Below are 16880 nucleotides of genomic sequence, written 5' to 3' on the forward strand. Positions count from 1 at the left end.
TAACCATAACATGAACTTTGGATGCGAGGTTATAGTAACCTCTACTATAACTTCAACACATATAACTTGAAGTTATACTTACCTCAACCATAACCTTGACACGAAACTCAAAGTTATACTAGTGCCAACCATAAGCTTGAGCCATAATCTTAGGGTATGTTAGTTCCAGCTATAACCTTAACTCGTACTTCAATGTTATAGTAGATTCAGCTATAACCTGGATTCATATTTCCAAGGTTATACCTGTTTCAGCCATAACTAGAGTAACTACCCAAAGTTGTATTAACTTTAGCTATAACACTTGAATCATCATCAAGGTTATACTAGCTTTAGCTATAACTTTGGAAAGAACTCTTGGCCGCCTATCATGCCGCCACTAGGGTTTGATTCGTAAACCCTAATTACGCTCATGACACCCATAATGAACATTTAGACAATATATGAGACATAATTAAAACATTAAATCATATACGAACATGCGAAAACATAATTAACATGATAATAAACAATCAAAACATATACTAATCATACAAATCAATCATTAAAACACATTAATTATATCAATTGGTATAAACACAATTAAAGGATAACACCTAGTTACCTTTTTAGCAATTAAAGATCGCAATAAAGAAAACCTCCATGAAAGACACGATCATCAAAACTTGTCTCCAACACGTGACATCATCCCAAAATCGACTTTAATGAATTACCCGAATCCAAATCCATGAAAGCACCATAAAAAACTTTTCTTCCTCTTTACCCATTAAAATAAGAGACCCCAAAACATAGGTCTAAAGGTCCATACAAATAATTCCCATAAAAATTATTTGGAGACGAATATGTTGTAAAGATAAGAACAAGGTTTGTGAAAATATAATTTATGTATGAGTTTTGAGGAAGGAAACATATTCAACAATGGAGTCAAAGGGAGAAAATAAGAACAAAAGAGTGAAATAGAGGAAGCTGCCGTGCGGCACTTTACGTGAGAAAACAAAGGAGAGCAACTTGCCTGCTAGGTTAGGTTTTATATTTATAAGGGGATTAACTAATGGGCTTTGGGTCCATTAGCTCATACAATGGATTATCTGATTGCAAGATGGATTGGACCATATTAAAACGCAAGGAGAGCTTACTATAGAAAAATAATTATTATATTAAAATAGTAAAATCGTGCACGTACATTTTAACCCAATCAAAATTAGATTAAACGAGAATAAAAAAATATAGAACGAAGACGATAAATATAAATATTCAAAATACATTATTAAATTTTGAAATAATTAATTTAATAAAATACTTTTATAATAAAATATTATTATAAAATACGGGGTGTTACAGTGACACCCTTAGACACAACCATTTGCAATTGAAAATCCTACATCAATACCCGTCCCTTGGGATACGACCTTTACTTGCCTCTTTACTAAGAGTAGTTTTTAAAGTTATAAATATTGTTTTGGTTGGTAGCTTTTGACGACGAAGTTTTAGCCGATACCAAAAATGGCGCCGTTGCCAGGGACGGTGTTAACTTGATTTGATTTTCATTAATTGGTTTTAGTTGTGTCTTTCTTTACCTTGGGGAAGTCAATCTTCTCAAGGTTGTTCTAATTGTTTTCGAGTTGTTTGATATTTTGCATGACTAGGAGATCACAAGGTAACTTGTTACCCATTGATCTTGAAATTGAAAGAACTTTGACCAACAATAGAAGACTTGCTAGAGGTACTTTGAGAGGTATTGGAGTGATTGTGGACATTCAACCAAATAACATTGAGTTTACCAACCCTTTAGCAAGAGAAGGAGAGGACAACCCAATACAAAACCCACCACAAAATCAACCCACAATGCCTAAATTCTCATCACATTCTGTACCAACCGAGGAGAAACTGTCGAATGGTACTCCTACACCACAACATTTAACCGGTAATTTCATTGCCAAGTCCGCATTTATACAACTAGTTGAGAGAAGTCAATTTGGGGGGATGCCTAGTGAAGACCCTCTTTCTCATATGGAGACTTTTTGTGACTATTGTGATTTGATTTCTCAAACCGGAGTTACTCAAGATCAAATCCGATGGGTCTTATTTCCTTTTTCTTTGATTGGTACCGCGAAACAATGGTTGAAAAGCCTAGACAAGGCTACTCTTGGTATTGATTCTTGGAAGAAATTGGCACTTGCTTTCTACAAGAAATTCTATCGTCCGGAAAAGACTAACATGTTGAGAGCCCAAATCACCGGGTTCAAACAAAGAGATGAGGAATCGTTGTATGAGGCATGGGAGAGATTCAAGGGTACTTGTCGTTCTTGTCCACATCATGGACTTAGCGAGTGGTTCCTTGTACAACAATTTTGGAATGGTCTATATGAAGACTCCCGAAGCATTCTCAATATGGGATCCAATGGTATGTTTACCGAAGTTGATGACAATCAATCATGGAACAAAATTGAAGAAATGGCGGTTCACAACTCGCAATATAGTAGGCCTCGGAAGGCTACTAGAGGAGAAAAGAATGAGGTAGATTGCATCACTCAATTGGGTGCTCAACTAAGTGCTCATATTGACACCATCAATTTGAAGTTTGAAAAGGCCATTGCTAAACTTGAAGAGGCCTCCAAATCACGCAAACAACATGTTAATGCTATGGTGGCTTCATCCTCAATTCCAAGTGGAGTATCTGAGAGTTGTGGAACTTTGGGACATGACCAAAGTGAATGTAGGGGGACAAGTGAACAAGTGAATGCTTTTCAAGCATACAAGAGTGTCACACCTTATTTCAACTATTATAATGAGAATACCAAATTCCATCCCAACCTTTCATACAAAAGCCAAAATGTTCAAAACCCTCAACCAACATACACCCCACCTCCAATGAGAAATCAAAATTAAAGACCCTTTTACAACCAAAGCCAAGGTTATCAAAATCAACCCTCTTACAATCAATCCAATGACCAAAGCTTTGATGTTCAAAAAGCGGTCCTCCAAATACAAAAGAATCAACAAGAATTCTTCACTCAAATGCAAAAAGATAGCCAAGCAAAAGATATCACCATCAACAACATACTAGCTCACACAAAGATGTTGGAAACCCAAATATCTCAATTAGCATCTTCTAGCTCTCAAAGACAAAAGGGGCAATTACCACCTCAAAATAATCCCCCAAGACATGAGTCGGTGAGTGCCATCCATTTGAGGAGTGGTACAAGGTATGAAGGGCCAAATAAGCAAAGTGAGGAAGACATTGTGGATGTTAGTGACAAGGAAAGAGTTGTGAAGAACTCTAAAGAATACAAACCCACCATCCAAGAAGTTTCAAAGAAGATAAATGAAGAGAAGGCTAAGGAGAAAGAGCCTATTGTGATTTGACTTCCATTTCCAAGTCGTCAAGCTAAGCCTAAGTTTGATGAACAACGTGAAAAGTTCATGGAGATTATGAAGAACTTAGAAGTCTCAATTCCATTCACGGAATTAATCAATCATGTTCCGGCCTATGCGAAATACATGATAGATATTCTTACAAAAAAAGAAATCTATCCGGAAGCTAGAGACTATTGCACTCACTAAAGTGAGTAGTGTTATTCTACAAGGAAGTTCACCTCCAAAGCTCAAAGATCAAGGAAGTTTTTCTATTCCATGCACCATTGGCGACACTACAATCAACAAAGCATTATGTGACCTTGGAGCAAGTGTGAGTGTCATGCCATACTCGGTGTGCAAAAGGCTAGGAATGGGAGAACCCAAATGCACCAATATCACACTTCAAATGGCGGATCGATCAACGAAGATACCTTTGGGGGTATAGGAGGATGTACCCATAAGAATTGGCAAGTTCTTCATCCTGGTGGACTTTGTTATTATTGACATGGAGGAAGACTCCAACATTCCTATCATTTTATGAAGACCCTTCTTACATACCGCGGGAGCGGTGATTGATGTGAAACATAGAGAGCTCACACTTGAAGTAGGGGATGAGACAATCACTTTTAACCTTGACAAGAGAATGAGAGCTCCCCGACTACATGAGCCATGTTTCATTATCGATCATTATAGCCGAGAAAGTGATAGGAAGAAGTTGGCATCTCAATGCAAAGAACAAGCTATGGGTAAAGAATCACCACCCACATGGAAGAAGAAAGTAGATAATCTTCAAGATGCTCCGTCCGAAGAGAAAGAAAGTTTCAACAAGAATGAGAGCTTGAATAGCTAACCACCACTCATGACAAGTAATGAAGAAGGCCTCATTGGCCATGACAACAAGGAAGAAGAGTTGTTCTCATCAACTCATGACAACACTATTGGGGAGCAAGTAGATGAAGTTTGTGGTCTATGGGATGATGAATTTGAAGGGTTAGTCAATCCTTATATTGGTAATGCTATGACACAAGACCAAGGCTTTGGTGATCATTTTAACTCAAGTCACCACCATGAAGAACATAATGTGCAAAGGTCCACTGAAGATCTTTATAATGACAATGAACAAGCCTTCGACTACTTCTACAAGGTGTTGAGCAACATCAACAACACCTTGGCTATGCCCCCTTGACATCTCATCCATGAATGAGAGTTTGGTGGAGTCCTCCCTAAACCACCATTTGTAAATATTCTAACCCCTTAACTTGCATTTTACATGTTGTATTGCATTCTTTGTCAATTTAGGATCTATATTCTTATGTTTTGATCAAGATTATTATTATGAGAGGAAGTGAGGGAGGTACTTTAATGTTTCTTGATGTGTAGTGTTTGGACTAGTGTGGGGATAGCAGTTGCCTAGACTATCCGAGCCTTTGTAGTGCACCCACAATGAAGACTAAAGGAATGAAGAAGAAATGACTTGGGATACGAAGATCCCAACGGGTGGAACTGAACCCGTGAGGTACAGGAGTAATCCGAGCGTCCCCATGAGAAACCGCTCGTCTTGGAAGTGATCTGCGCGTCCTGATAGTAAAACGCTCGTCTTGACAAAGCTGAAAAGGAAAATTTGGTACTTACTATGGATCCGAGAGTTCCCAGGATAAGACGCTTGTCTCAGCCTAAAGACGCTCGTCCCAGTGAAAATCCGCGCGTCCTGGCTACTTCAAAAATTAAGATTTCACTCTGACTATGAATATGAGCGTCCCCAGAACAATCCGCTCGTCTCAAGCCAGAATTCGCTAGTCTCCTACGGAAGACGCTCGCCTCAACACGGGTTTCATATTCCAATGCTGACTGAACTACAATCCGAGCGTCTCATGCCTAATCCGCTCGTCTCCTACTGCTGAGATACAAAAACACGGGATTTTAAACCCCCTTCCCCATTTCATTTCATTCATTCAAAACACAAACACACATTCAAAACCCTCAATCCCTCCATCCATAAAACTCAATTTCCTCAACCAAATTCACCTAAATCAAACCCAAACTTCCTCAAAATACAATCAAATTACTCCTTTATCAACAAAAAGTCAATCAAACATCAAAATCCTCAAAGTTGAATCGATTTTCTAGGGTTACAAGGCAAATTTCGAAAATCCTAAATCGATTTTCGATTCATTGAAGCTTGAGGATACTAGAAGAATTCAAGCAAATCATTGGTTGTTGATACATTATTAATAAGGAGAAGAACAATGGCAAGGAACAAAGGTGGAAACAAGGCACCCCCAAAATCAAATCTTTCAAAGAGGCAACAAGCTCTTCAAGCTTCCAAAACTTTGGTGGTACAACAAGCAAGAGCGAAAATTCAAGAAACTCCTACACCTATGGTGGAAGCTACTACTCCTATTCCGGTTATTGACCAATTACATGAATATCCGGAGGTAACTTTCACATCCGATTCTCATAGGAAAGCTTTTATATCTCTTGCTAAGAAAACAATTTTGCCCACCAAGTTTATTTGCCAAGATGCTTTAACCAAATTGGGTGTTCTTGAAAGGACCAAGAACATATTCGAGTCTATGGGGTTGCTTACATTATTTAATATGCAAGAATTGACTTACCCCTCCCTCACCATAGAATTTATAAGTTCATTGAAAATCACTAAGGTAGAGACTCGAAAGAATATTGAATTCCGCATTGAAAATGTGGATAGAAAGATGTCCTTTGATGAGTTTGGCAAGGTGTTCGGTCTTGATAACGACTCGACTTATGAGAAAAAAACCTTCAAAATATGACCCCGCCCCTTTATGGAAAGTTACCACCGGAAGAAAATTCGAATCATTCCATGAGTGTCCTGCCCTTTATGTCCACCAACCGGGTATAAGGGTATGTCATAAGGTTGTGGGAAATACTCTAATTGCTAGGAAGGGGACTAACCATTTCACCGAACTCGATTTCATCTACCTTGAGTCAACCATGAATGTTGACAAGAAGTTCACCAAGAAATACAATGTGCTTCAACTCTTACTTGAAAGGTGGCTCACAATTGACCATGGTAAAGAAGGTGAGGTCTTTATTGTGAATAGGGGATTGGTAACATGGTTGGCAAAGCACTTTAACCGGAATTTCAACAAAGATGAAACTTACAAGCCGGTTAAGGGAGGCCACCTTATTGATTTAGCCACTATGATTAACAAATTCCATTGGGTCTAGAATGACAACCTTGACAACAAATTTGAGTGGCTCACCAAAGATGCCAAGTCCTTCATTCTACCAAATAAGATTTGCCGACTCAATGTCCGAAGCCCAAACTATCTTCTTCCACTCTCCGATGAAGCCGAGTTGATAATGAAACAACATAGGGAAACCATTGCCAAGCCCTCCTCCTCCTCCATTGTGACTCCACCCTACCCGTTTACCTACCAAGAATTCCGACCCGAAGATGTTGAGGTAGGTAACGATTACTTGACCAAATTGATGCAACACATGCATAAGGAAGCTTTTGAGGACCGGGTCAATGCTTACCGGGCCCAATATCTGCCCCTCCTACACTTAGCTAGGCAAGGACTCCTTGATCCATCATGTCCTTTGCCTAGTTGGGCGGATAGGGAAGTGTTCTTTCCTAATTCTCCTAGAGATGCTAGCATGGGTGGTGAGATTACCAAAGGGAAGGAGATTGATGTTGATATTGAGGGAGAAGAAGAAGAGGAAGAGGAAGAAGAGGAAATGGAAAGCTCAAGTGATGATGGTGAAGCCTCCGAGTCCATGGAAGTAGATGATGATGATGCTAGTGAGGAAGTTGATGATGATGGTGATGAAAGTGATGTCGCTATGAGCGACGATTGAGGATTAGCAAGCTTTTTGGAGGATGTCACAATCCATTGTGAGTTTCCTACACCTCCTTTAGCTTTGTTCATTTCTCTTGTTTTTATATATTCTTATCTTGATCATTTGTTTGATTCCTAGCACCACCTAGAGGACTTCCACCTCGGTCTCTTTTAGGTGTCTTTTATTGTTCCTACCATGTAAAATCCAAAATGACAAGTTTAGTTTCATGCATGGCATTTTGTGCATGAACTCCCTTAAATTTTTACATTAGCAATAGTGTCTTATTTGGTTTAGGGAAGTTTAAGCACAAGCATTGAGAACTAATATAAATTATGCTCTCCAACCAAACAAAAAATTCATGCATCATATAGTATAGTTTAGAATGCATTCACTTGTTTATATTCCATATAGTTTGCTTTTAGTGTAGAAATCATTCATTCACGTTTAGCTTGCATAATTTCCTATCGTGTTGGCCATTGAGGACAATGCCCATAGTAGTGTGAGGATGGAAAATTCTAACACGACTTTTAAAACAAAAATGATAAATTGAAAAATTTTGAAAAATACAAAAACATGTCTTTTTATTTCTTTTTTTTTTTTGGGAAAATGTAAGCTTCCATTAGATAAAATGATACCCTGTTACAACAATTTCAAGGATTAGTCACCATGACCATCCTACCCTTACATATCTCATCTAGCCATACCTGTGTGTTCCTATGCCTACTATTAATACGACATTGAACAACTCTTACAATCACCTCATTAAAAATCATACTCACGACCATCTATGGCCTCATCATCAGACCATCTACTCTACTTCTATTCCTGCACCACCAGATCAACGCCATGAAGTTTGCTAGGATCATTGCCACCACCTTCTTCTTGCAAGTAGACCGTGTTCTCCACTGCAACCACCACGCAATACAATGCTGACTAGGCAGCTCCACCTTGCACCACTGTGATAATTTAGCCCTGCAAAGCTCACTGTACTGACACTTAAAGAAGATATGCTCATGATCTTCTTCCTCAACACCACACAAATAACACACATTAGACTGCACCATTCCAAACCTCTGTAAACGATCCTGAGTTAGCAGTTTCTGCTGGGCAACAAGCCATACCAGAAAAGCATGTCTTGGGAGCATCCACTTAATATTCACCCAAGGAACCCAGGAAAGCACTATTCCACGAGGATTGAGCCACTCATACCCTTGTTTTGCAGTGTACTCAAGCCCCCCTGACTATGGAAAATTAAAGGTTTCAAAATCTCTTTAACCCGGCGATTTTGCGCCAAGTCCAAATATCGTTAAGAGTAGGTGAATAATTTTCCCATAAGCTGCTCTTTATATAAACTGAGTGTACCCATTTTACCCATAGGTGGTCAGCTTTGCTTTCAATCCACCATACATATTTTCCTATGGCTGCAACATTCCAGTCATACAACTTCCTAATCCCAAGACCACCCTGTTACTTAGGTGTGCAAATTTGATCCCACGCAACCAAGGCTGGTCCATCCCTCTGTTCAGTTCCATGCCATAGAAACCCTCTGCAGACTGCCTCAATTTGTTTTAACACTGTTTTAGGCAAGATGAATATCCTTGCCCAATATGAATGAAGAGTGCTAAGAACAGCCTTTATGCGCACGAGCCTACCAGCATAAGATAACTTCCTGTTCCCAATACTCCTTATTCGAGCAACAATCTTCTCCACTAAACAGTTGCAGTCCATAACAGACAACCTTTTAGAAGAGACATTTATGCCAAGATACCTGAAAGGGACCTCCCCCTTCTTCATCCCTGTAACTGTCTCCACCTCCTTAATCAGACTAGCCTCCATCCCATTACAATAGAAACTTGACTTATCCCTGTTAAGATTCAGTCCGGATGCCTTAGAAAAATAATCAAAAGCATTAATCATAAGCTCAATGCTCTTCCTATTTCCCTTGCAGAACATAATAAGATCGTCTGCAAAGCACAAATGAGATAAACCAATGCTTTTACATAGAGGATGAAACCTGAATTTATCATGTTGTTGAACAACCATCAATATCCTGCTAAGATACTCAATGCACAAAGTAAAAAGGAGAGGAGACAATGGGTCTCCTTGCCTCAATCCTCTTCTTCCAGGGAAAAACCCAAACACCTCACCATTCATAGCAAGAGAGTAAGATGGAGTGGAGACACATTGCATAATTAAAGCAATGGACTGTTCTGGAAAGCCAAGAGCATCCAACATATCATGTACAAAAACCCACTCCACTGAGTCATACGCCTTCTGCAGATCCAATTTCATAAGCATTCTAGGTGAGCATGCTTTTCTTTTATACAGTCTGATCAAATCCTGGCAAATAAGAATGTTTCCTACTGAGCATGTCTTTTTATTTCATAAACATAAAAAACCATAAAAATTTGAAAAATTGAAAAACCCAAAAACATGTTAATTCCTTTTTAGTGTAGAATTGTATATATTGTATATACTTGTTTGCTTATTTGCTTATTTGTCTATCCTTTTCACATTGATCGACTTTGCCACATCCGAGACATGAGGATATTGAAGACCGCATGGTATGATCTTTCCAATATTCTTTTTCCTCTTTATGTTAATGACTATGTGGCTTTATTTTGTTTGATGCGGTATAAACAATGTGATTATAGGATTGCATTTAGATTATTTGGCATACTAGTTGGTAGAAGCATATGAATTAGGTTGTATAAAAGATAGTTGCATCATGGCATATAGTTGCATTTAGGAAGATTTTTGTGAAAGCATCTATTTGGGAAACTTGACAAATGTATATAGGCCCTTGTAGATACTTTTTCTTCTTAAGACTTTGCTCATTAGAATGCTTGTAAAACACCCTAGGATGTGTCATGCTAGTATCCTTTGACCCATTGATTAAGGCCTAGTCAAGAGTACCTTGTGGTGTGATAACTCCTTGGCTACCGTTTATTCCAAGGTGACCCTTGAAACCATGCAACCATCTTCCATATTCTATCACATTTTGTCATCAAAAAGGGAATGGGCACAAAAACTATCAATTTGAGTTCAAACATTGAAATGAAAATGAAAAAGTTTGCAATTGCATCGAAAGAAAGAGGAGTAACAAAAATGAAAACTCCTATGTTTCAAATATAAGCACCCTCACTACAAATGGGGTGACCTTGAAAATGTTCAAAAGAAAATGCAAAAAAAAAGTTGAAATTGTCAAGCATTGAAATGCCAAACATCAAAAGAAATGGCAAAAAGAAAGTGTTCTCAAATGTCAAATGCCACAAGAAATTGGAGGGAAAAACAACAATAAAAGCAAACTCCCATATGATACTTAAATACAAATGATCCCTTTATCAATCGAATCCAGTTTTGTGCATGGTAGAGAGGGGACAACCCTTATTCTTGTCTAGGCAAGAAGGGGAATTCCGCGATCTTCCAGTGTTTCTAACACCATAGGGAGTCTACTCTTGACGAAAGCATTTAACAATTGAGGACAAAGGTACCCTAGCTTGACACAACTTGGAGGTGATTTATTGGTATCCTTCTAGGCTTAGTAGTTTGAAGAAGTCGTATCTATGATGGAGTGTGTACCCTTATATTGCTTCCCTTATAGATAATTTCCGCCACTTAGATGAGGAAAGTGGCCATTCATTTTTGTAGATGCATCCATTACTTGTTTTGTGTGCTTTAATGCTTGGATGTATCGCCATTTTGGCAAGCCCCACCTTGCCTTGCAAGAAGGCATCCTACCTCATGGTTGTGTTGTTGTGAGTTGAAGGGGCGGAGTGAGACCCGCTAATTGTCTCACATCGGCTAAATTAGTAGGTTAGTTTAAATAAAGGTCCTAGTTTTGGTTACCTCTTTACTCGGGACGAGCAAAGGTTCGGTTTGGGGATGTTTGATGTACTCATATTTGAGCACATTTAGTCCCCCAATTAACCTCGTTCCTATGCTTTATAGTGCATAATTGGGTCATTTACTATCTTTAGTTTCCCATTTTGCATATTCTTTGAGGTTTTGTCCCCTTTGGTAGGAAAGGAGTGCTAACCTTGCATTTACATGGCGAAATGGAGCTAAATTGATCGCATCTAATGACCAAGCATCAAAGAGAAGACATCGCTAGAAGGCCTATGTAGATAATAAAGTCAAATGGGCATGATGAAAAGATCCTTGCATCCCCGAAATTATCCTTGCGGATTGTAAAGGAGGAAAAAGAAGAGAAGCAGTCTGCCGAGGAATCCGAGCGGATCACACACGATCCGAGCATCTCCCATCACCACCATCCGGGCGTCTCCCAGCCAAGACGCTCATCTTGCAGCTAAAGGATCCGAGCGTCTTTAAGACAATCCGCTCGGATCATAGGACAGAGAGCCCGTGCCACATTTCAAGACGCACGGATCGTGGAAAGACTAGAAAGACGGATATGCTCATTTCCTTAGAGAGAAGCATTTCCTCAACTTTTCTTAAGGACTTAATAGTCATTTAAGCCTTTAGTAACCCTAATCTTTGTACTTAATCTTTAGTATAAATACCCTATTGTAATACCTAAAATCAATGAGGAATCAACCACTAATTAATTTTTATGCTCTCTTAATTAAGTTCTTAATCTTGTAATCAACTCTTAATCAAGTTTTAATACAATCTCAATATTAATCTTTCCTTAATTTCTCTATTGTTTTTCATTTATTTTGGGTAATTAGAAGATTATTTGGGTTTATTTGGAGGATTAACAACCTTCCATCAATCATCAAGTACTTCTATTATTCTTTGCTTTGCTATTTGGAATCATCTTCATAGGTATAATTCTCTCTTAACCTTGTTTAATTATTGTTAATCACTTTCATTTATTCATCATGTTTTGCTTTGCTAGTATGATTGACAACCTTGTTAGCATGTTAAACTTGATAATGAGTGAGTAGTTTCCTTAACTAGGGTTAATGGGGAATTAGGGGAAACCAACATGGGGATTGATTCATGCTTAATCTAATATGTTTTCATAATTAATTTTCTTGCTTGTTGTGATTTCAACTTATGCACATGTTATGTTTGATGAAATGCGAGCCTATGAATCCTTGCATTTTTTACCCATCACCTATCTTTTCAATGAGACTTGTAAGCTTAAACACCCACTCGAGTCTCATTAGACCATGCATATAGTTGAATAGGAAGGATTAAGTCGACTTGTAGGTGTTGTACAATCTAATCGATTCGGCTCTGGGACCCAAACCTTCTTAGGGATTGTAAGCTTATACACCCACTCAATCCCATCACAACAATAATTGCTTGTTTATAATTTGAGAATATGTTTGTATAATCAACTCCCATGAATTCCCTATGAACCCATGACACCCTAGTGCTTTTAATAAATTGTTTACATCTCATTTTAATTACCTTGCTTGTTTTTATTACCTTACTTTTATTTTGTTGATTAGTTTAGTTGATCTCCTATCTCAACCCAAATTGTGACACCCTTAGACACAACCATTTGCAATTGAAAATCCTACATCAATACCCGCCCCTTGGGATCCGACCTTTACTTGCCTCTTTACTAAGAGTAGTTTGTAAAGTTTTAAATATTGTTTTGGTTGGTAGCTTTTACGACGACGTTTTAGCCGATACCAGTTTTGCCAAGGGAGGGGAAATTAAAATAAATGTAGACGCAGGGGTGTTTGAAGGAATGGGGATTGGAGTGGGAGCTGTGTGTAGGGATGAGTCGGGTGCTGTAAGTTGGGGTATTACGTTACAGAGGCGGGAACTACTGGAGCCAGATGAAGCTGAAGCAGTTGCAATACTTAGTGGATTGCATGAAGCGTGTAATGTCAGAATTAAATCTGTTACGATGGAGAGTGATTGCGCTACAGTTATCCATGGTTTGAGGCAGAAGCGGAAGAGGAAAGGATTGCTTTTCTTAATTTATGAGGATATCTATTTGCTTTGTAATAGTTTTGATAATATTTCTTGGTCTAAAGTGCGTAGGACAGCCAATAAGGTAGCTCATAATTTAGTTGATGTGCTATCATGGGAGGTGGGTAGGCCTAGTTGGGAGCATGATTTTCCTCTTAATGTTGCTAATGATGTAGCTGCAGATCTAGAAGTTATGAATTAAAAACCCTTTTTGCGATTTCAAAAAAAAAAAAAAAAAAAAAAAAAAAAAAAAAAAAAGCTATCTTGATCCAAGTATCTAACTACTCCTCCTTTTCGTTCTCTCTCCTCTACCCAGCTAACTAAACAAAAATGAAGATATGCTCTAACCTACTGGCCTCTTGCTTCCCGAAAACGGCTGTATCCCCTTCATTCAACAAGGTTAATTTTCTTTTCAACCAATTGTTACCAAGCAAGTTTGACAAAAAATGGCCCAACAACCAACTAGAATTGTTGTCTGAAAGACAAAGTCGGCCATTTCTGTGATATAAGTTGGCCCAAATGCAAGTTGAGTTTGTAGGGGACGACACATGGCCCAAAACATGACACACCAAACCCATTTCTTATCAAAACAAAGTCCATGTCCTTGTAATCACCAAATGAAGCAACAACCTTGTGGACAAAATGCCATTTACGTAGTAATGGTATTGCTAATGCATCTCTTGCTCTTTATTAACTCTGTCTTGATTCGCTTTGTTCATTTGGTCTCCGCTAGATTTAAACCTACAAATACAAAAATACGAGAGCAGTACCAAAATTCCGACAACATGCACGAAATAATAATTATTTAAAACTAATCGGCCTAGGTATTATTTGACACTAAAATAAATAAATAATGCTAACTCGAGTTATTAATTCAATAGAATATGAGACAAAATGCGGGTTAAAATTCGGTAAAATAAAGTGTTATCAGCATGCCAATACCAAGGAGTTTCAAACCGCCGTGCTTCAACAAAATCGGCTCACCGACTCTAGGATTGGTAACCTTGAGACTCAAGTGGGTCAAATTCTCAACACACTCACTAAACAACCTACTCAAGGAGGGAGTCTGCCTTCTCATACCATTCCCCCACCCACCAAGGAACAAGCACAAGCGGTCTCCTTAAGTAATGGTAGGGACTTGGTAGAGGCACCCCAGGCTCCTAAGAAATCAAAGCCATTTCCGGTTGTCCATGAAGTGGAGGATGTAGTAGAGGATTAAATTGAAGTGGTGGTGGATCATGAGATAACATCTACACCCAAGAAATTGAGGATTAATGAACCACTTCCGGAATACGAAGCACAAGCTCCCTTTCCAAGTGCTTTGAATGACACAAGGATCATGGATAAGAAGGCATCAAGCCTTTACGATATATTTCGTAAAGGGGAGGTAAACATCCCACTTCTTGACCTTCTTAGTAGTGTGCCTAAACATGCTAAATTCTTGAAAGAATTGTGCACTACTAAGAGGATCAACAAAGCTAAGAGTATGAAGAAAGTGAGGGCTAGTGAACATGTCTCGACTATTTTTCAAAAGCGTTTACCACAAAAGTGTGGTGATCCGGGCATGTTCATTATTCCTTGCAATATTGGTGAATTGGAGTGCCAAAGAGCCATGCTTGATTTGGGTGCTTCTATCAATGTTTTGCCTCACTATCTTTATGAGTCTCTTAAGTTAGGGCCTTTGAAACCGACTCATGTGATTATTTCCTTAGTCGATAGATCCAACATATACCCCAAAGGCATCATTGAGGATGTATTGGTCAAGGTGGGGGACATGATTTTCCCCGCCGATTTCTATGTGATTGAGATGGAACCCGAAAAAGGTTCCACTCCCATCCTATTGGGAAGACCTTTCATGAAGACTTCAAACACTAAAATAGATGTGTCTAGTGGATGTCTTACCATGAAATTCGAAGGTTAAAAGATTAAGTATAACATCTATGAGGCAATGAAATACCCCACGGAGACCTCTTCACTATGTTTTTTTGGAAATATTTGAACCTATTGTCCAAAACTTTTATGAACTATGTAAGGATGATCCTTTGGATATTGCATTGACTAATGGAATACTTGGATAGGATATAAGGTATGTTTTATCTTGTAATTTGCAGGAAACCATTCAAGACTTGGAAGCAACACTATTCATGGAAGAGTGGGAAGAAATCGAAACAAAAAACAGGGCAGTAGGATAAGCAACCCCACAGTCCAAAAGGGTGCACCGTTCGCCTTTTCCCCTGTCTATGATTTTTGTTTCGTTTCTTCCTCTTTGTTAGACGAGTTAGCAAAATAAAGACCTGTTCCCTCAATAGTGAAGGCTCCTATTGTTGAGTTAAAGCCCTTGCCAAGCCACTTGAAGTATGCTTTTCTAGGGGAAGAAGAATCCTTGCCTGTCATTATTTCAAGAAAACTTTCAAGTAGTCAAGAAGACTCTCTCATTCAAGTCTTAAATAAGCACAAAGAGGCTATTGGATGGACAATGGCCGACATCAAGGGAATAAGCCCAACATTATGCATGCATCGTATTCTTTTAGAAGAAGAAGCCAAACCCGTTCGCCAACCGCAACGGCGTTTGAACCCTCTTATGATGGAGTTTGTCAAGAAAGAGGTACTTAAACTTCTACATGTAGGTATGATCTATCCTATCTCGGATAGTCAATGGGTTAGTCCAACCCAAGTTGTTCCAAAGAAGTCCGGGCTAACGGTAGTCGAAAACCAAGACGGTGTCTTTTTTTTTTTGGTGGAAATGTGAGAATATTATTAATCAGCATCAAAGCACAAGCACCATTACAACCAATCCATGACTCATAGTGTATCTAGATACCTCATACAGTCATCTAGTACAAGTGCCTACTCTTACACCATTCCTGCAAGTGATGGGGCATACAACCTACATATGACATATTTACTCTTAATTTAACTTCCTCCCTAACACGTTGAATAAGACAATCAGGCCTAGGGACATACAACTCCAGCCTACAAGCATTCCTAGCCATCCAAACATGGTAGTAGAGTGCAACTACCACAGCACACTTCAGCAACCGAATAAGAAGAGGTTGTCTTCTATCAACAAGCAATGCTTCACCAGTTTTCAGACCACTATTGATGATTCCTAGCCACCTAAAAAGAATACTGAAGCAGGCAACAATATAGGGGCAGTCTTCAAAAAGATGCTGATGAGATTCAGGAAATTGATCACACAGGAAGCAAAGGCCATCCTCACAAATACCCATTTTCTGCAATCTGTCCATAGTAAGCAATCGCTGATGTTGAATGAGCCACATTATAAACACATGCTTAGGCACATTATATCTATTCCAAACCACAGTTTTCCAAGGAACCTTCTGATCATTGCCAGTACTCAGCCACTTATACCCATCAGCAATCAGATACTTATCATCAATGCTCTGCCACATAGTACTCATATATGCAGGTTTGAACTTTTATTTCACCTTGCAAATCATACGCCAGGCCCAAGAACTATTAGGAGTTGGATAATAGGACATCCAATTCCTACCTTTCAAATAAATGCTGTCTACCCATCTGATCCAAAGCATGTCCTTTTTCATTTGCACTCACCAGGCCAATTTCCCAATAGCTGCCAGGTTCCACAATCTGCTATCAATGAGCCCCAGACCACCTAAATCCTTACCCTTACAAAGAACATTCCAACCAACCAGAGGAGCTTTGGAGTAAGACTCACCACCTTCCCATAAGAAGTTCCTACAAAGGGCTTGAATCCTGTCCATAACTCCAGCAGGTAAAACAAAAATTTGAGCCCAGTAGTTATGAATAGTAGCCAAGACAGCCTT

The 16880-nt window shown here is 38.9% G+C and overlaps 2 protein-coding genes and 1 non-coding gene across 3 annotated transcripts; 2 read left to right on the plus strand and 1 right to left on the minus strand.

Moving 5' to 3' along the window:
* Positions 1-2214: 2214 nt before the first annotated feature.
* On the minus strand, positions 2215-2321 carry LOC141603519 (small nucleolar RNA R71). Its single transcript, XR_012525390.1, has one exon. It is a non-coding gene; the product is annotated as a small nucleolar RNA R71 (small nucleolar RNA).
* Positions 2322-12844: 10523 nt separating this feature from the next.
* Positions 12845-13273, plus strand: LOC141601925 (uncharacterized). The gene has a single exon (XM_074422229.1). It carries the CDS (start codon positions 12845-12847, stop codon positions 13271-13273), a length of 429 nt encoding a protein of 142 aa, XP_074278330.1.
* A 1137-nt stretch (positions 13274-14410) lies between these two features.
* LOC141601926 (uncharacterized) lies at positions 14411-14992 on the plus strand. The gene has a single exon (XM_074422230.1). It carries the CDS (start codon positions 14411-14413, stop codon positions 14990-14992), a length of 582 nt encoding a protein of 193 aa, XP_074278331.1.
* Positions 14993-16880: the final 1888 nt, after the last annotated feature.

This window comes from Silene latifolia, chromosome 9 (assembly GCF_048544455.1).
Source record: "Silene latifolia isolate original U9 population chromosome 9, ASM4854445v1, whole genome shotgun sequence".
NCBI classification, from domain to species: domain Eukaryota; kingdom Viridiplantae; phylum Streptophyta; class Magnoliopsida; order Caryophyllales; family Caryophyllaceae; genus Silene; species Silene latifolia.

Bases quoted from the DNA above. Each gene is read 5' to 3' on its own strand.
- LOC141601925 (XM_074422229.1), top strand. From the start codon at position 12,845: ATGGGGATTGGAGTGGGAGCTGTGTGTAGGGATGAGTCGGGTGCTGTA.
- LOC141601926 (XM_074422230.1), top strand. From the start codon at position 14,411: ATGGATAAGAAGGCATCAAGCCTTTACGATATATTTCGTAAAGGGGAG.